Here is a 20,740-nt window from a genome sequence, read left to right on the forward strand (position 1 = left end):
CGCCCGCCCCACCACCCCACCGACCGCTGATCAGCGTTGAACCGCTGATCAGCAAGTTTGAACTTTTTTTTTTTTTTTTTTTCCTAACACTTGCCCATTTTTTTTGCCTGGACTTTTTAGTACGTGAACACCCGTGCCCCCACACACACGCACATAGAATAAAGGTTTATACACACGCACACACACACACCCATGGCCCGCCGGATGTTCTCGGTGGAGGAGGCATACGCCCAGATTGCCTCCGACTCCGAGAGCCCCAGTGAGGATGAGGATGACCCCACGTTCCTTTTGTCATCCGCATCCTCCTCATCATCATCGGATGACGATGAGCCACCAAGGCAGCGGAGACGCCGCCAGGCGGAGCCAGGGGCCCCACATGCTAGGGATCCTGTGGCCCACCCTAGTACGAGCCGCCCTGGGGTTCGTACTGGTTTCCCGGCCCACCAAATAAGCCCACCGGAGCCCCCTGCCGATGAACTTAGCTGGTGTCCCCCAGTGGACTTTGAGCCCGAGATTCCGGATTTTGCTGGCAATCCAGGAATCCAGATTCCCACAGTGGGGTTTACTGAAATGGACTTTTTTAGTTATTTTTTCAGTAACCCACTGGTGAATCTAATGGTGGAGCAGACGAATCTGTACGCCCAACAGTTCGTCGCTCAAAACCCGGGCTCATTTTTGGCTAGACCCGGTGGCTGGACGCCGGTCAGTGCAGCCGAAATGAGGACATTTTGGGGCCTCGTGCTGCATATGGGTCTAGTGCAAAAACCCAGTGTCAGGCAATACTGGAGTGGGGACATACTCTACCAGACCCCACTGTACAGTACGGCCATGACACGCTCCCGGTTTGAGGCCATCCGGAAATGTCTGCATTATTCCGATAATGCAGCATGTCCCCCCCGAAGTGATCCTGCCTATGACCGGCTGTACAAGATACGGCCGGTCATCAATCACTTTGGGGCCAAATTCATGGAGGCCTACGTACCTGGAAGGGAGGTCGCGGTTGATGAGTCTCTCGTTGCGTTCATGGGGAGACTCAGTTTCCGCCAATACATTCCCACAAAGCGGGCGAGGTATGGCGTGAAGCTATACAAAATTTGTGAGAGTACCTCAGGGTACACTTACAAATTTCGTGTGTACGAGGGGCGAGATTCCCGGATTCAACCACCAGAATGTCCCCCCACTCTGGGTGTTACCGGGAAACTCGTGTGGGACCTTATGTACCCACTGCTGGATAAGGGTTACCACTTGTACGTGGACAACTTTTATACCAGCATTCCCTTGTTCAGGTCCCTTGCCGCCAGATCCACGTTCGCTTGTGGGACCGTGCGGAAAAATCAACGCGGCCTCCCTGCCCACCCCCTCCAGGTACCCATCCCCAGGGGTGAGACCCGTGCCCTTACCAGTGGAAGCCTGTTGCTGGTCAGGTATAAGGACAAGAGGGATGTCCTTATGCTGTCCACAATCCACGGTAACAGCACCACCCCCGTCTCTGTGCGAGGTACCGCGGCAACGGTCCTCAAGCCCGATTGTATCGTCGCCTACAATCGGTATATGGGAGGAGTTGATCTCTCTGATCAAGTCCTCAAGCCATATAATGCCATGCGCAAAACCCGGGCATGGTACAAAAAAGTTGCGGTCTACTTGGTACAGGTTGCCATGTACAACTCTTTTGTACTATCCCGAAGCGCTGGCAGCACAGGGACATTCCTCCAGTTCTATGAGGCAGTCCTCAAAGACCTGATCTTTTCGGACCGGGAAAGAGCAGGCCGGAGTACCTCGGGAACTGGAGGCGCCCGGATCGTCCCTGGCCAACACTTTCCAGGTGTGGTCCCCCATACTGGAAAGAAGGGACGAACCCAAAAAAGATGCAGAGTGTGTCACAAGAGGGGGATACGGAAGGACACCACCACTCAGTGTGACACGTGCCCCGATCATCCGGGCCTCTGCATTATCGATTGCTTCAGGGAGTATCACACTTCCATGGAGTACTAAATTTTTATAATCCCCAACAGTCCACTAGAGAACATAAAAAACTATGTCTCTCAGACTTTGGAGACACAGAAACAATTTTTCTTTCCCCAAAAAATATTAGTTTTAGTGCAGGCATCCTCAAACTGCTGCCCTCCAGATGTTGTAAAACTATAACTCCCAGCATGCCCAGACAACCTACAGCCATCAGCAGGGCATGGTGGGAATTGTAGTTTTACAACATCTGGAGGGCCGCAGTTTTAGGATGCCTGCTTAGTGTCTCCAAAGTCTGAGAGCCATACATATTGGGCATTGTCGCGTGCGTAAAAGTCGTCGCTATAAAAATTACTTTTGACCAAACGCCTCGGATGAACGGTGTTAAAAATATAAAATAAAAACGGTGCCAAAACACCTATTTTTGGGCAAAATTTCAATTTGAATCCATTTTGCCGGTAATAAAGCAAGGGTTAACAGCCAAACAAAACTAAATATTTATTGCCCCGATTCTGTAGTTTGCAGAAACACCCCATATGTGGTCGTAAATGGCTATATAGCCGCACGGCAGGGCATAGAACGAAGGGAACTCCATATGGTTTCTGGAAGGCAGATTTTGATGGACAGTTTTTTTTTTGACACCATGTCCCATTAGAAGCCCCCCCTGATGTAGCCTAGACTAGAAACTCCAAAAAAGTGACCCCATCTAAGAAACTACACCCCTCAAGGTATTCAAAAGTTACTTTACAAACTATGTTAACCCTTTAGGTGTTCCACAAAACTAAATAGCGAATGTAGAAACAATTTTAGAATTAAATTTTTTTGTTACATTGCCTCAAAAAGAGTAATATAGAGCAACCAAAAATCAAATTTACCCCTAAAATAGTCCCAAAACAACAACCACCTTATCCCGTAGTTTCCTAGATGGGGTCACTTTTATGGAGTTTCTACTCTAGGGGTGCATCAGGGGGCTTGAAAGGGTACATGGTGTAAATAAACCAGTCCAGCAAAATCTGCCTTCCAAAAACCATATGGCGTTCCCCTTCTTCTATGTCCTGCCGTTTAGCCAAATAGTAGTTTACGACCACATATGGGGTGTTTCTGCAAACTACAGAATCAGGGCAACCCATTTTGAGTGTTGTTTGGCAGTTAACCCTTGTTTTACTCCTGGAAAAAATTGATTATATTGGAAAATTTTCCAAAAAATAGAAATTTCAAAATTGTTTCTCCATCTGCCATTAACTCTTGTGGAACACCTAAAGGGTTAACAAAGTTTGTAAACCCAGTTTTGAATACCTTGAGGGGTGTACTTTCTTAGATGGAGTCACTTTTTTGAAATTTCTATTCTAGGGGTGCAACAGGGGGCTTCAAATGGGACATGGTATAAACAAAACCAGTCCTGCCAAATCTGCCTTCCAAAACCCATATGGTGTTCCCCTCCTTCTATGTGCTACCGTTCGGCCAAACAGTAGTTTACGACCACATATGGGGTGTTTTTGCAAACTACAGAATCAGGGCAACCCATTTTGAGTGTTGTTTGGCAGTTAACCCTTGTTTTACTCCTGGAAAAAATTGATTATATTGGAAAATTTTCCAAAAAAAAGAAATTTCAAAATTGTTTCTCCATCTGCCATTACCTCTTGTGGAAGACCTAAAGGGTTAATATAGTTTGAAAACTGTTTTGAATACCTTGAGGGGTGTAGTTTCTAGAATGGGGTCATTTTTTGGGAGGTTTCTATTATCTAAGCCTCACAAAGTGACTTCAAACCTGAACTGGTCCATATAAAGTGGGATTTTGAAGATTTCTGAAAATTTCAAAATTTGCTTCTAAACTTCTAAGCCTTGTAACATCCCCAAAAAATAAAATATCATTCCCAAAATGCTACAAACATGAAGTAGACATATGGGGAATGTAAAGTCATCACAATTTTTGGGGGTATTACTATGTATTACAGAAGTAGAGAAACTGAAAGTTTGAAATTTGCTAATTTTTCAAAATTTTTGGTAAAAATTGTATTTTTTTATGCAAAAAAATTAACTTTTTTGACCCAATTTTAGCAGTGACATGAAGTACAATATGTGACGAAAAAACAATCTCAGAACGGCCTGGGTAAGTCAAAGCGTTTAAAAGTTATGAGCACTTAAAGTGACACTGGTCAGATTTGCAAAAAATGGCCTGGTCCTTAAGGTGAAATAGGGCTGTGTCCTTAAGGGGTTAAGGACCAGGCCATTTTTTGCAAATCTGACCAGTGTCACTTTAAGTTGTAATAACTTTAAAACGCTTTGACTTATCGAGGCCATTCTGAGATTTTTTTTTTTCCAGGCACATATTGTACTTCATGACACTGCTAAAATGGAGTCAAAAAAATTCATTTTTATTTATAAAAAAATACCAAATTTGCCAAGAATTTGGAAAAATTTGCAAATTTCCAAGTTTCAATTTCTTTACTTCTATAATACATAGTAATACCTACAAAAATAGTTATTACTTTACATTCCCCATATGTCTACTTCATGTTTGGATCATTTTGGGAATGAGACTTTATTTTTTGAGGATGTTACAAGGCTTAGAAGTTTAGAAGCAAATCTTGAAATTTTTCGGAAATTTTCAAAAACCCACTTTTCAAGGACCAGTTCAGGTCTGAAGTCACTTTGTGAGGCTTACATAATAGAAACCACCCTTCAAGGTATTCAAAACTGATTTTACAAACTTTGTTAACCCTTTTAGGTGTTCCACAAGAATTAATGGAAAATAGAGATACAATTTAAAAATTTCACTTTTTTGGGCAGATTTCCCATTTTTTTTTTTTCCAGTTACAAAGCAAGGGTTAACAGCCAAACCAAACTCAATATTTATGGCTCTGATTCTGTAGTTTACAGAAACCCTGTATATGTGGTCGTAAACCGCTGTACGGGCAGAAGGAAAGGAATGCCATACGGTTTTTAAAAGGCAGATTTTGCTGGACTGTTTTTTTGACACCATGTCCCATTTGAAGCTCCCCTGATGCACCCCTAGAGTAGAAACTCCAAAAAAGTGACCCCATTTTAGAAACTACGGGATAGGGTAGCAGTTTTGTTCGTACTATTTTAGAGTATATATGATTTTTGGCAAGGTAAAAAGAAATAGCTGTTTTGGCACAGTTTTTTTGTTTGTTATTTACATTCATCTGACAGGTTAGATCATGTGGTATTTTTATAGACCAGGTTGTCACGGATGCGGCGATACCTAATATAGTATACTATTTATTTATTTATGTAAGTTTTACACAATGATTTCATTATTGAAACAAAAAAGAGAGCCATAGTTTTTTCAGTTTTTGGGCGATTATCTTGGGTAGGGTATGATTTTTGCGGGATGAGATGACTGACTGGCACTATTTTGGGGTGCATATGACTTTTTGATCGTTTGCTATTACACTTTTTGTGATGTAAGGTGTCAAAAAATGGTTTATTTAGCACAGTGTTTATTATTTTTTATGGTGTTCATCTGAGGGGTTAGGTCATGTGATATTTTTATACAGCCGGTCGATACGGACGCGGCGATACCTAATGTAAACTCCCCCCCCCCCCCCCCCCCTATTTTTTACCTTTTTTTTTTTAACTTTATTTGGGGAAAATGTTGTTTTTGTTTATTTTTACTTGAAATTTTAAATTTTTGGGGGGAAAACTTTTTTTTTTTTTTTCAACTTTTTTTTTTTGCTTTATTTTTTGTTCCACTTTGGGACTTCAACTTTTGGGGCTCTAATCCTTTACAATGCTTTCCAATACTTCTGTATTGGAATGCATTGGCTGTATGAGTAATACTGTGTGTATTACTCATACAGCTTCCGACCGGTGAGATCCAGGGGGCTGGATCTCACAGCCTCGTCACCGGAAGGCAGCGCAGGTGCCTCAGGAAGGCATCGCGCTGCCTTCCATGCCATCGGGTCCCCCCTACAGCCCCACGGGGACCCGATGGCACCGCCGCCGCCCGCAACATGAAAAGTCTGAATTGACCTGCGGTTTGCGGCGATCGTCGGTCAAGGGACTTCCCCCGCGCATTTAGCCAAGGTGCCTGCTCAATGATTTGAGCAGGCACCTTGTTCCGATCATGGCCTGCCAGCGCGGCGGTGATCAGAAATACACAGGACGTACAGGTACGCCCTGTGTCCTTAAGTACCAGGACATCAGGGCGTATGCCTGTGCGCCCTGTGTCCGGAAGAGGTTGAAGCACCAATTCAGTTATGAAATAATTTTGAGGGGCTTGTGTAATGGAAACCACCCATAAATTACCCTATTTTAGAAACTACATCCCTCAAATTATTCAAAACGGATGTTACAAACTTTAACCCTTGAGGTGTTCCCCAAAAACTAAAGGAACATTTTATTTATTTTTTGTTAATCAGTAGTTTTCTTGCAACACAGCAAGGGTTAACAGCAAAATAAACCTCCATATACATTACTCTGATTCTGCAGTTTACGGAAATACCCCATATGTGGTGGTAAATTGCTCTATGGGCACGTGGCAGTGGGAAGAAGGAAAGTGACCCCATTTTGGAAACTACACCCCTCAAAGAATATATTAAGAGGTGTACTGAGTAGGGTTGTTGCGATACCAAAATTTTTATTCGATTTCGATACCATAAAGTATTTTGATGCTCCATACCATTCGGTACTACGCAAAAAAAATAAAACCTCAAAAAAGCTGCGTGCATTCCGCATAAAAAAAAATAAAAATGGCGAATCGCACATTTTATTATTTTTTTTTCTCTGTTCCAGCGTTCACTGCATAGGATGGATGGATGAATAGATATGCATGTATGTATGTATGTATAATATATATAATTTTTTAATATTTTTAATAGTTTGGACTTTTTGGATGTGGCGATATGTAACATGTTGTTCATTTATTGTTTCTATATTTTATATGTAATATTGGGGATTTATACTTTTTAATTTTTATTTAACCACTTCCCATCTGGGCCATTTGCCCCCTTCCTGACCAGGCCAAATTTTGCAAAACTGACATATCTCACTTTATGTGGTAATAACTTTGGAACGCCTTTATTTATCCAAGTCATTCAGAGATTGTTTTCTCGTGACACATTGTACTTCATGATAGTCATAAATTTGAGTCAAAATATTTCACCTTTATTTATGAAAAAAAACCAAATTTACCCAAAAAATTGAAAAATTCGCAATTTTCTAAATTTCAATTTCTATGCTTTTAAAACAGAAAGTGATACCTCATAAAATATTTATTATTTAACATTCCCCATATGTCTACTTTATGTTGGCATCATTTTGGAAATGTCATTTTATTTTTTTAGGACGTTAGAAGGCTTAGAAGTTTAGAAGCAATTCTTCAAATTTTTAAGAAAATTGCCAAAACCCACTTTTTAAGGACCAGTTCAGGTCTGAAGTCACTTTGTGGGGCCTACATAGTGGATACCCCCATAAATGACCCCATTGTAGAAACTACACCCCTCAAGGTATTCAAAACCGATTTTACAAACTTTGTTAACCCTTTAGGCGTTCCACAAGAATTAAAGGAAAATGGAGATCAAATTTTTAAATTTCACTTTTTTGGCAGATTTTCCATTTTAATCAATTTTTTTCTTTAACACATCGATGGTTAACAGCCAAACAAAACTCAATATTTATTACCCAGATTCTGCGGTTTACAGAAACACCCCACATGTGGTCATAAACTGCTGTATGGGCATACGGCAGGGCGCAGAAGAAAAGGAACTCCACATGGTTTTTAGATGCCATGTCCCATTTGAAGCCCCCTGATGCACCCTTACATTAGAAACTCCCAAGAAGTGACCCCATTATGGAAACTAGGGGATAAGGTGCCAGTTTTATTAGTACTATTTTTGGGTACATATGATTTTTTGATCATTCATTATAACACTTTATGGGGCAAGGTGACCAAAAAATTGGTTGTTTTAGCACAGTTTCTATTTATTTATTTTTACAGCGTTCACCTGAGGGGTTCAGTCAAGTGACATTTTATAGAGCAGATTGTTACGGACGTGGCGATACCTAATATGTATACTTTTTCTCATTTATTAAAGTTTTACACAATAATAGCATTTTTGAAACAAAAAAATTGTTTTAATGTGTCCATGTTCTGAGAGCTATAGTTTTTTTTATTTTTTGAGAGATTTTCTTATGTAGGGGCTCATTTTTTGCGGGATGAGGTGACTGTTTTATTGGTACTATTTTGTAGGACATACGCATTTTTGATCACTTAGTGTTGCACCTTTTGTGATGCAAGGTGACAAAAATTGCTTGTTTTGACACAGTTTTTTTTTTTTTTTTTTTTTTACTGTGTTCACCCGAGGGGTTAGGTCATGTGATATTTTTATAGAGCTGTTTTTTACGGACGCGGCAATACCAAATATGTCTATTTTATTTTTAATTTTTTTTTTTTATTCCTTACTTGGGAACTTTTTTTTTTTTTACATGTGAAACTTTTTTTATTTTATTTTTTCAACCCTTTATTTTTTTTATTTTATTTTCCACTTTTCGTCCCCCATAAGGTCATACAAGACCTCTGGGGGACATTTACTTCACTTTTTTTTTTTCACAGTTGATTTCTCCTGTAACTGGGGCTGACATAGTAGCCCCAGTTACAGGACAAATGCACCCCTATAGAGGCTGTACAGCAACAATCCAGCGCTGTACAGCCTCAGAGCAGGGCTGATCGAGGTCTCTGAGAGACCTCACACAGCTCCTGCACGCTCCGGTCACGGCGGTCACATGACCGCCGGGCCGGAACAGGAAGCGCACAGCGCTTCCTTCTCTGCAGACACAGCGCTCGGTGAGCGCTGTGTCTGCAGCGATCTAGAAGGCAGGGACACCTGGGCACTGTCCCTGCCTTGTCTTAGGGTTGCCCTGCTGTCACTGACAGCGGGCAACCCGATCAGCAGCTGCACGATTAGCGTGCAGCTGCTATTTCTGAAAAGACGTTCTGGAACGTCCGTTCAGAAATAGACGTCCACCCATAGGACGTTTATATCCTATGGGCGGACGTGAAGCGGTTAATAACCATTTTTCTCCTTAGGGGCTAGAACCTGGGATCTTTTCATCTTTTCATCTCCTCTCCTAGAGCTCTATTAGGGTGAATAGGATCTCTAACACTCCCTGCTGCCCTGTGTATAGTACACAATTCAGCAAGGAGATTACCACTGCAGCCAGGGCTTCAGTAGCGTCCTGGCTGCCATGGTAACCGATCGGAGCCCCAGGATTACACTGCTGGGGCTCCGATCAGAAGCTTCCACTGCCCCACCAATGAGGAGGGGAGAGGGGACCCTGTGGCCACTGCCACTAATGATTTTAGTACTGGGGAGGGAGGGCGCACTGCGCCACCAATGATAATTAACCTTTAATACAGAAGGTGGGTGCCGGCAGCAGAATCACATACGGTAGCAGACACCCTGCCTCTGACAGGGAGCTGCGATCAGCGGCGGTTAACCCCTCAAGTGCCGCACCTCCATGTTCTCTGATAGTAGACTGCATTAGCGCAGCCTAGTATTGATAAATGTCAAATCCCGGTATCGATAAAAGTATCGATTGGGTATCACAACAACCCTAGTACTGAGCACTTTGACTAAGCGTTTTACTGAATTTGGAAACACTTGGCTGTGAAAATGAGAAGTTTCATTTCTTCCAATAAAATGTTGCTTTAGCCCCAAATTTTTCATCTTCACAAGGAGTAACAGGAGAAGAAGCACCCCATAATATGTTACGCATTTTCTCCTGAATACGGCAACACGCAATATGTGGTGGTAAACTGCTGTGGAGCACATGGCTGGATTCAGAAGGGAAGGAGTGCCATTTGGCTTTTACAGCGCAGATTTTGATGGCTTGGATTTATTTTATTTTTTTTGTGATAGTCTTATGTGGGAGTTCGTTTTTTTGCGATATGAGATGACTGGTACAATTTTGGGGTACATATGACTTTTTGATCACTTTTTTCCTTACAGCATTCACTTGAGGGGGTATATCATGTGATATATTAGAACAGGTTGTTACGGATGCGGCGGTACCCAATACGTCTATTTTTATTTTTTACACCGTAAAAGCATTTTTTTAGCAAAATAAAATCTGTTTTTGTGTTGCCATATATTTTTTTTAGATTTTGGACATTTTTTGCGGGATGAGATGACTGTTTGTTTGGTACCATTTTGGGCTACCTACTTCTTTTTGATCACTTGGTATTACACTTTGAGGCAAGGTGACCAGAAAATGGCTTTTTTTGTTACTGTTTTTATTTTTTACGGCATTCACATGATTTTTTTTTTTTAGTCTTTCGATATGTAGGAACTGTCTACATTTTAATTTATTTTTTTAATTAAATTTTGGGAAAAGGAGTTTTTTTTTTTTTTTTTTTTTTACTTACACAATAAAAAAATTTTAGTTTTAAAACTTAACTTTAACTTAATTTTTTGACCTACTCTGGGACTTTAACTTTTGGGGGTCTGATCCCCTGTACAATGCATTAGAATACATGTGTATTGTAATGCATTGGCTGTAAGTGTATTACCAGTGTAATACACTTCAGCCTGCTTGTCTGTGAGATCCAGACTGGATCTCACAGGCTTACATGGAAGGCATTGGGCTGCCTTCCCAGCCATCGGGTCCCCACACAAGCCACGGTCAGCGCTCACCGTGGTATTGCGAGGCTTAATGCGCCTGCATCTGTGTTATCACAAATGCCGGCGCATACAGCAGGGGTCTGGCTATCAGCTCCTGCACCCGCCTGATCAGCGCGCCGTTGCTGTACAGCACTGGGATTTGAAACTCATTTCCCAGTGTCCTACATATACGGCACTGGTATTGTACGGGTTAAAGGCATGGTAATACTAATGCCCTTTATGTCTGTGGAAACCAGTTGCAAAAATGGGGTGAAAAGAAACAAATAAACAAACAAACAGCTAATCTGTGTCAGCTGAACAGAGTAAAAAGGACTCCTAGTGGGAATACTAGTGGAAGTCATGCAACCAGGACAGAAAACCAGAGTCCTCCCTCCAGGACTCCATAGAAAGAAAAATGGAACAAGGAGTATACACCCCAAGGAAACATATTCCTGCTTAGGGAAGAAAGAGAAAAAATTAGAACAACCTCAAACTAAAGTAGCATCCTTATTAGCAAACCGCCCAAGTAAAAGACACTGTCAACACTCAGCAGTAGAAGGTCGCAGATGTCTCTTATGGGATCCTACAGAGGTCCAAGTCCACGGGATCGGAGGAAGGGGTTTCGACTTCAGAAAGGCTGAAGAGGAAATCCTATCTACAAGGCATCATATGTTTACGGAGAAGAATCTAGTAGAGGTTTTAGAACTCTCCTTCTGGAGGATTATCCAGGTGTTGTACAGAATGCGGTTTATCCATAATCTCCTCTTTTAGACTGAAGTCATTCACATAGCACGTCTCTTGGTGCTCCCTCTATGGGCACTGTCTATCAGAATAGGGTGGCTCAGAGGACAGTTCAAAATAGTGTTTAAAGATGGTAAGAAAGATAGAGCGGACATCTTCTCTTGCGTCCCTGTGTTATGTTGACAGTCTCTATTGTCCAGCTTTTCAACATGGCTTTATAGGTCACATAGTTGGTGGGTATGAGAAGATGTTTGTGCTGGAAGAGAACTAATCGCTGATCAAGAAGCATGATCTTCTTCCAGTTGATTAAGTCTGAGGCCCACATTTTGTACATCTTGGCTTACTGCGACTAATTCTTCCTTAAAGGCATCTGTTACTTCTGAGATGAGGGCCCTAAAGTCCTGCTTCGTGGACAGTTGTTATATATGGGACCACCAGTTAAGTGGGGGTACATTGGGAGAGCTTAGAACCATTAGAGTCCAAAGAGAATGTTGACCAGTGCTCTTATGGGGAACGGGAGTGCAAAATCAGTGAGACATCAAGACCTGCTGATTGGGGAGTACAGATTGTGATAAGGGGTGACCCTCCAGAGGTTTACTAGGCCTCACAGACCTGAGGCAATTTTCTAATGGTGGAGACAGTAGGGGAGCTAACCTGGGAGACAGAATCACCCAAAGAAAAAGGTATGGGTGCATCTTCAAGGTGCTAGTGCAGTACATTCACTGGGGTATCGTGGTGTACACAAGCTGAAGTGTACAGGTGAGAGTCTTTGCTAGAAAGTGACTGCTGGGACCCATCTATCTGAAGGCCCCCAGATGTGAGTCTAGCGTCAAGGCGGGCTCCTGAACTAGCAGCCATGGTGAATGATCATCCTCTAGACATTCTGGCCACTATATACCAGATCAGAGCGGCTCCATCTTGGATGCCTCGTGGTCTGCGCTGCAGTGTAGGTAGGAGTCCGAAGTTTGAGAGTACTGGGCTCCTGGAGCCTTCGTACCAGTTCTGGGGACCTCCCCAACTATTTTCTTCCACATTGTGAGTTGGGGTGTATACTATTTTTATAGCACTATGGAGTGGAGCTTAGGGCTTACATGTCCGACTGCATCGGCATTCGGCCACACCCTGTGTGTCTTGGCGTTTGGGAGACAGTGACTAACTGGAATAACAGAAAGCAGTGCATAGAGGTGAACCTCTCCATGGACTGATCGTCTTATTATAAGAATGGGTGACTGTGTCTACAGAAACCATCAAAGTGTGTGCACAAGGTGTACCATTGACCCCATGACACTGCTCTCAAAGACTATCATGATGCACAGCAGGATGTCAGTGGAGGCTGGAATTGAGGTTTATCCTCTTAAGTGATGAGTTCTGCTTTCGTCTTGGACGCAATGACAGCTGGAAATTCGTCTGGTGACCACGTGGGCAACACGGTGTAGAGGCCTTCACAAGGGAAAGTCACACTGGCCCCACTCCTGGGATTATGTTGTGAAGTGGCATAATGTATGGTAGCCGTTCTTCTCTAGTTTTCATTTCAGGTTCACTAACAGCTTGATGTTACACAGATTTGGTCGTACGCCATTTCTCCAAAGTGTCCCAAGAACCTTTTGTCAACATGGTTATGCCGGGCCCTATGTTGCTCGTGCTACTATGAGCAGCCTGCAGGCCTTCATGGCTTGCAGGGTCTCTGGACTTGTCTCCCATCAAGCACATCTTAGGTGTTATTGGTTGGCAATAGCAAAAGGAGCTGGCAGAACATTACCCAGACAACCCTTAATCACCTTGTTTGATAACATGCCAAGGCATTTAAGTGAGTGTATTTCTGCTTGTGGTGGTCATACCCAACACTGAATAAATTAATGTTTTAAAAACTTATGGAGTCATTTATCAAACTGGTGTAAAGTAGAACTGGCTTAGTTGCCCATAGCAACCTATCAGATTCCACCTTTTATTTTCCAAATGAGCTGTCAAAAATGAAAGGTGGAATCTGGTTGCTATGGGCAACTAAGCTAGTTCTACTTTACACCAGTTCGGTAAATGACCCCTATTAGTTTCCATTTTTTAAATAATTTTCCAGACATTAACATGTCTATAGATCCTGTGATTTCCATAATTCCATGACTTTCTCTTCTTTGTGTTGCAATTTCAGTATTGAGGAGTGTATGCACTGTATATTAGAATTCAATTGTATTTCCTATTCTATGAACAAATACATAAAAAACAAACAAGCTGTAAACAACTGTATTGGCATTGACTAGCTTGTTCAGCAGTTAAAAATAAGATACTTGGAGAATAGACTAGAAGTATAGAAAATAATCAAAATTAAAATTTAGGCCAAATTGCCCAGTTCTACCCATAAAAATTTATTTTCTTTTTCTTTCTATTTTAGAACATTTGCAAGGGCTGCCAAAGTTTTAATTTCATTTTTAAAAGTGCTTGTTTTACTTGAACAAATGGCATTTATCATGTATACAAAGTTAAATGAGTTTGATGCCTTTTCATTACTTATGATCTATCCTTTTGGTGGGGGTCAGACACCTGGGAACCCCGCAGATCAGCTATTTGAGAAGGCAGTGGTGCTATCAGTAGCGCCGCAGCCTTCTCGCTGTTTCCCTCAGGCATAGTAACTTCACTGCTATTTCACTGGCTTCGGCGTGACTCTGCCCCGTTACTGCGAGCGACACTGCATTCTCGATCAGCGGGTGTCCTGCCAATCAGATGCTGATGATCTATCTAAAGGATAGATCATCACTAATCAATAGGTAATCACATTATACACTGTCTGTATTCATGGGTTATGACTACCCTGCATTCCTGTTGGATTGGTCTTGCTTGCACACTGTAGGAAAAAGCTTTCTCCTATAGTGCGCAAGTACGGCCACTGCTGCTGGATTGCAGGATGATCATAACCCATGGATAAAAGCAGTGTATAATGTGATAGAGAAATGAATCAAAGGAGGCAATATGGACAATTCATTAGTAAGTGCCTTGTATCAACTTTGTGTACATGATAAATGCCATTTGCTGAAGTGGGACAACCCCTTTAACTTCTGTGGGCATATGTATCTACTCTAGTCCTTTCAAGAGAACACAAGAGCTGTTATCCCAATTCCACACATACTATTATGTGCATTGTCCTGCAGATATCATCTTCCTCTAACTTCAGCACTATACTTATCTGTTCGGAGGCTTAATCACTTGAGTTGTCTGATACAGAAGGACAGTATTTTGTTTTTGACTTTAAATGAAAGGGGTTGTCCAAGCTGTTAGTATTGATGACCTATCCTGAGGATAGGTCATCAATATCAGAAGTTGATTATTCTTCAATGCTATTTCTAACAGCAAATTTAGAAAGATAGCTGTCCCTTTCATCATTATTTTATGCTATATTGCTATATTGAAGAATGTTTAGCTTCTTTATAACCTGTAATGGCTGGTGAAAGGGAGCAGCAGGTTTCTTTAATTTGTATAGTACATGTAAGTTATCAAGGAATATGGTGTTGTGTTAATTCAAGAAATCTAAATCTAAAGAATCTAAACCTAGAACATACTTCTCTCTTTTTGTGTGTTTTTTTAATATTTTATTTTACATTATTTTGTTTCTAGGATTTCTACAACTGGCCAGATGAATCTTTTGAGGAAATGGACAGTACACTGGCTGTTCAACAGGTAAGGCAAGATTGGTAAATAGTGGTCTAATAAACATATTACATGTTTTTGGATGCTGATGGCATTTCACATTGTAGGAGACACACACTTTTTTTTAAATTTTATTATTTATTGATCAAGTAATGGCAGGTTTACACAGAGCACAGATGCGTCTTATGGGGTGGAAAATATGGTAAGTGCTAAGCACTTGTGTGAAATATTTGAAGATTTTCTTGACTCTGGTCTTAATTTTTAATATTTTAATTATTTGGTTTATTATATTGACCATGTTTGTGGGGTACCAGTACTGCGATGTATCCTGGGGAGAAGCCCTCCATTCATATTTCTATTTTTATTTCTTGATGAATTTTTATAAAAAAAATATTTATGTACAATACTTACATTATAGAAACATTAGTTATTAGTATTTTATCCGTACTGACTATATTATGAAGACATTTACAAAACGTAATATTTGATCCTTTTAAAATTTTGTAAGTAACCTTGGTCTGTATATAAGGGAGCCAGGTGATATATCTAACACAGCCACTGAGGAGTATCTGGAAAATTAATAATTATAAGTTGTAATTATTCTGATACTCCTTAAGCCCTTCACAACTGCAATACGGCTATATATGTGCTATCTGCACATAGCCCGTGCAGATAGCACTTACATAAACATTATGGCAGCTTGGATTAAAGCTTCTGCTGCTGTCACGGACAGTGCAGAGTGCAGTAATGCCGGCAAGGGACCAATTAGAGCGGTCCCTTGCCAGTGATCGATCCGATTTGGTTAGGTTGTGCAGACTAACCAATTGGATCATGGCAGTGTAAAAATGCCAGTTTCAGGCTCTGATCTGCACTCGGGCATCAGCTGATTCGTACACCAATCTATGCCCCCTGATGTGTCCAGCGGTGCCTCTTCTGTGCCCCATTTGTGCGCCCTCCGTGCTGGCTGTACCCCCTCCGTTGCTGTCCCCCTGCTGTATGTGATGACGGCGGCTCCGTTCCTGAGCCGCCGTTATCAGAAGCGAGTGTCAGCTGTATGTATTCTGCAACCCCTTAGATGCCACAGTCAGCAGCATCCAAGGGGTTAACAGAGGGAGGGGGCTCCCTCTCTACCATCGTGCTGTTGTGCAAAGGCGTCCAGTGTTGCCATCTATCAGTGTAAGGCCTCATGCACACGGCTGTTGCGTGGCTGTATTGCGGCCTGCATACGGCTGGTCCGCTATACACGGGCACCGGCCCGTGTGCACTCCGCACGGATGCGGACCCATTCACTTGAATGGGTCCGCAATAACAGAGATGCGGAACGGAAGCATGGATCTGAAGCACTACAGAGTGCTTCCGTGGGGTTTCTGGCCGTGCCTTTGCAAAAAAAAATAGAACTTGAATGGGTCTTGATCCATCCTGGCCGCCGCACGGACGTTGCCTGTGCATTGTGGTCCCCAATGCATGGAACGAATGCACAACAGCCGTGTGCATGAGGCCTAAAACTGATAGTATTATACTTTGCAATGCAAGAGCATTGCAAAGTATAATACAGCCATCAGCCCCACTGGATCTTCAAGATTCAAGTGGTACTTGATAAAAAAAAAAAAAGTGTGGAAAAAAAAGTTAAAATTGTAAAAAAAAAAAAAAAATTAGAAAAGAAAATGTAAATTGAATGTGCTGACAACAAAATCACACAAAAATAAAAAAATGGAAAACAAATTTTTTAACCCATGGAGGTCTGGATTTGGAGTCACACTCAAAATTAAAGTGGAAAAACACTACAGGCTGATCCAACTTTGATGTAATGTCCTTTAAAACAAGTCAAAATGAGGCTCAGTAGTGTGTGTGGCCTCCACGTGCCTGTATGACCTCCCTACAACGCCTGTGCATGCTCCTGATGAGGTGGCGGACGGTCTCCTGAGGGATCTCCTCCCACACCTGGACTAAAGCATCTGCCAACTCCTGGACAGCCTGTGGTGCACCGTGACATTGGTGGATAGAGCGAGACATGATGTCCCAGATGTCATGCTGGAGGATGTTGCAGGCAGCAGAACGTTCTCCACGGCGTCTCCAGACTCTGTCACATCTGTCACATGTGCTCAGTGTGAACCCGCTTTCATCTGTGAAGAGCACAGGGCGCCAGTGGCGAATTTGCGAATCTTGGTGTTCTCTGGCAAATGCAAAACGTCCTGCACGGTGTTGGGCTGTAAGCACAACCCCCATCTGTGGACGTCGGGCCCTCATATCACCCTCATGGAGTCTGTTTCTGACCGTTTGAGCAGACACATGCACATTTGTGGCCTGCTGTAAGTAATTTTGCAGGGCTCTGGCAGTGCTCCTCCTGTTCCTCCTTGCACAAAGGCAGAGGTAACGGTCCTGCTGCTGGGTTGTTGACCTCCTACGGCCTCCTCCACGTCTCCTGATGTACTGGCCTGTCTCCTGGTAGCGCCTCCACGCTGACAGACACAGCAAACCTTCTTGCCACAGCTCGCATTTATGTGCCATCCTGGATAAGCTGCACTACCTGAGCCACTTGTGTGGGTTGTAGACTCAGTCTCATGCTACCACTAGAGTGAAAGCACCGCCAGCATTCAAAAGTGACCAAAACATCAGCCAGGAAGCATAGGAACTGAGAAGTGGTCTGTGGTTACCACCTGCAGAACCACTTCTTTATTGGGGGTGTCTTGCTAATTGCCTATAATTTCCACCTGTTGTCTATCCCATTTGCACAACAGCATGTGAAATTGATTGTCACTCAGTGTTGCTTCCTAAGTGGACAGTTTGATTTCACAGAAGTGTGATTGACTTGGAGTTACATTGTGTTGTTTAAGTGTTCCCTTTATTTTTTTGAGCAGTGTATTATCTTTAACAGCCAAGACGGATCCGTTATGAACCCTATTGAAAGTCAATGGGGGACGGATAAGTTTTCTATTGTGTCAGAAAACGGATCCGTCCCCATTGACTTACATTGGATCGGTCTTGCTCTGCATTCCAGGACAGAAAGCAAATCGTTTGCTCTCCAGTATGAGAATGGAATGCATTTTGGAGCGTTCCGTTACGTTTTGTCCCTTTTGACAATGAATGGGGACAAAACGGAAGCGTTTTTTTCCGGTATTGAGACCATATGACGGATCTCAATACCGGACAATATTAACGCTAGTGTGAAAGTAGCCTAAAAGTAGTAGAACATGAAAAAAATAACTACCGTGTTAACCCCGAAAATAAGACATCCCCCGAAAATAAGACCTACCTCTACTTTTGCCTATCGCTGTAATATAAGGCATCCCCCCGATAATAAAGCATCCCCCGAAAATAAGGCCTCCCTGATAATAAAGAATCCCCCGAAAATAAGGCCTCCCTGATTATAAAGCATCCGCCGAACATAATGCCTCCCCGATTTATAAAGCATCCGCCGAACATAATGCCTCCCCGATTATAAAGCAAGCCACCCCAGAATGTAAGGAGCTCACTGATTGGCCGCAGCGCAGGCGGTGCGAGGTCTTTTTAAATCAGAGAGCCCGCGCTGCCGCCAGGACAAGCTGCCGCCTTCTGCTCGCTCTGCCCTGACGGAGTCTCACAACTTGGCTGGCACGGACACACAGGGGACGGGGTGACAGGTAGGGGGGGGAATATCTGATAGAAGGTGTGGGATGTCTGGTGAAGATGGGGGGGGGGGGAGAGACTAAAAACGGTAATTAAAATGACACTGGGTGATCAGGGTGGGGTGGGGGATCATTTAAATTGACACAGGGTGATCAGAGGGGGGAATCAAAATGACACAGGAGGATCAGAAGGGGGTACCAAAATGCTATAGTAACCCCCCCCCCCCCTCTGATTCTCCTGTACCATTTTGATCCCCCTGTGTCATTTTAAGTGAGCCCCCTCCCCACCCTGATTTTCCTTTTTCTTGTTCAACAATAAATGTGAACAAGAAAAAGGAAAATCCAGCTGAGAACATCCATCCGATCACCGCACCTGTGCACTGGCCCATAATTTTTCCCTACCCTAACCGCCGGCGAGGCTCCCAGCGCATGCGCACTCTGCTGTGAAATTTCCCTAACCCGTCGTTGTGCGCCTGCGCGGTGCTGAACACCTCCTCACGTCATGTCTGGTGCGACCGGAAGTGACGAGAGTAGGGAAATCTCACGAGGTAGGGAAGTATAACTTTACACTGGCCCTGGTGTGCCATCATTAATTTACCCTACTTTTCCCACCATGGGCACAACAATGTTAGCACCTGTGCCTATAACATAGTTCAGAAGGTGCTAGAAAACACAATGGGAAGATTTATCATTCCCCCTGCACCAGAATTGTGGCACTAAGAAGCCACACATTTTTGCACAAGCTTTTGTTTTGCTCAAACAATTGTGACTTTTTGCTCAATCTTGCCACTTTGCTAAATTGGACAGGGTATGGATCAGTTTTCTAGTGCATGTAAATTACTATAAGGTAACTTACCTTATAGTCCGGTTCGACAGTCTCCGGAGCAGTCCTTCAGTCTGTCTGGGCTGGGGCGGGCTGTAGTCGGCAGACCTTGACGTGGTAAGTGACACAGGAACAAGCGGGATGTGAGCGGAGCGCCTGCTGCTCCAGTCCTACACACTGGTCAATCAGCAGCAGGATCTTTGCGCTGCGAAAAGCTGATTGGCCAGTGTGAACTGTGAAATGGTGCAGACGTGCCAGCATGGGTGTAGGAACCCCCAAAAATCTGGGGGGGGACAGCATTTTTGCTCGCCGAGTATATTCTTATTCAGTAAACTGCGAGTTGTTTATATCGTTACATTTTAAGTGTGTGTGTGTGTGAACGCCCCCCCCCATTCCCACACACACTTACAGTTCTGAAGACTCAGGGGTGCTGGCTGGCTTGGCCTCAGGGGTGCTGGCTGGCTTGGCCTCAGGGGTGCTGACTGGCTTGGCCGGGCAGAAGGAGTGTGGGAGACTGTGAGGCCTTTTTCTCCAAGCTGCTCCGGATCAGTGCTCTGGGCAGCTCGGCTCCGGGCTGGAAGTGGGCACAATAAGAGAAAAATATTTTTCATTACACCTCAGGTCAGACCACCAATCAGACCCCCAATGTTAATCAGACCTCAGCTAACAGCCCCAATAAGATCCCCAATGTTAATAAGACCTCAGATCACACCTCAGCTCAGACCCCAATATGAATGACCCCCAATCAGACCTCTCATCAGCCCCCCAGTGCCTCTCATCAGCCCCCCAGTGCCTCTCATCAGCCCCCCAGTGCCTCTCATCAGCCAGTAATAGCCCCCCCAATCATGTGCCAGTAATAACAGCCCCCCCAATCATGTGCCAGTAATAACAGCCCCCCCAATCGTGTGCCAGTAATAGCAGCCCCCCCAATCGTGTGCCAGTAATAGCCCCCCAATCATGTGCCAGTACTAGCCCCCCCAATCATGTGCCAGTAATAGCCCCCCCAATCATGTGCCAGTAATAGCCCCCCCAATCAAGTGCCAGTAATAGCCCCCCAATCAAGTGGCAGTAATAGCCCCCCAATCAAGTGCCAGTAATAGCCCCCCCCCAATAATGTGCCAGTAAAACAAAGTATTGTGTGTATATATATAAAAAAAAAATTATTAACACTTATACTTACCTCTTTAGAGCAATGCGATGCAGGCCTCTTCCGGCCTTCCAGCGCTGTACGGCTCAGGCAGATCGCGCCGCCCTTCCGGCCTCTGATAGGCTGCCGGCCTAGTAGTGCCGGCAGCCTATCAGAGTAACAGGAAAGGGACACACCTCCCTGCCCTGCTCCTCCGCAGCCT

General features: G+C 43.4%; 1 protein-coding gene across 1 annotated transcript in view; it reads left to right on the plus strand.

The window, feature by feature from the left end:
* LOC121007852 (MOB-like protein phocein) overlaps window positions 1-20,740 on the plus strand; it is a 203,742-nt gene that overhangs the window by 80,517 nt on the left and 102,485 nt on the right. Inside the window, exon 2 of the mRNA XM_040440102.1 lies at window positions 14,931-14,993. Coding sequence (XP_040296036.1) covers window positions 14,931-14,993 — 63 coding nt within the window. The remainder of the gene's footprint in view (window positions 1-14,930; window positions 14,994-20,740) is intronic.

Source organism: Bufo bufo, chromosome 7 (assembly GCF_905171765.1).
Source record: "Bufo bufo chromosome 7, aBufBuf1.1, whole genome shotgun sequence".
Lineage (NCBI taxonomy): Eukaryota > Metazoa > Chordata > Amphibia > Anura > Bufonidae > Bufo > Bufo bufo.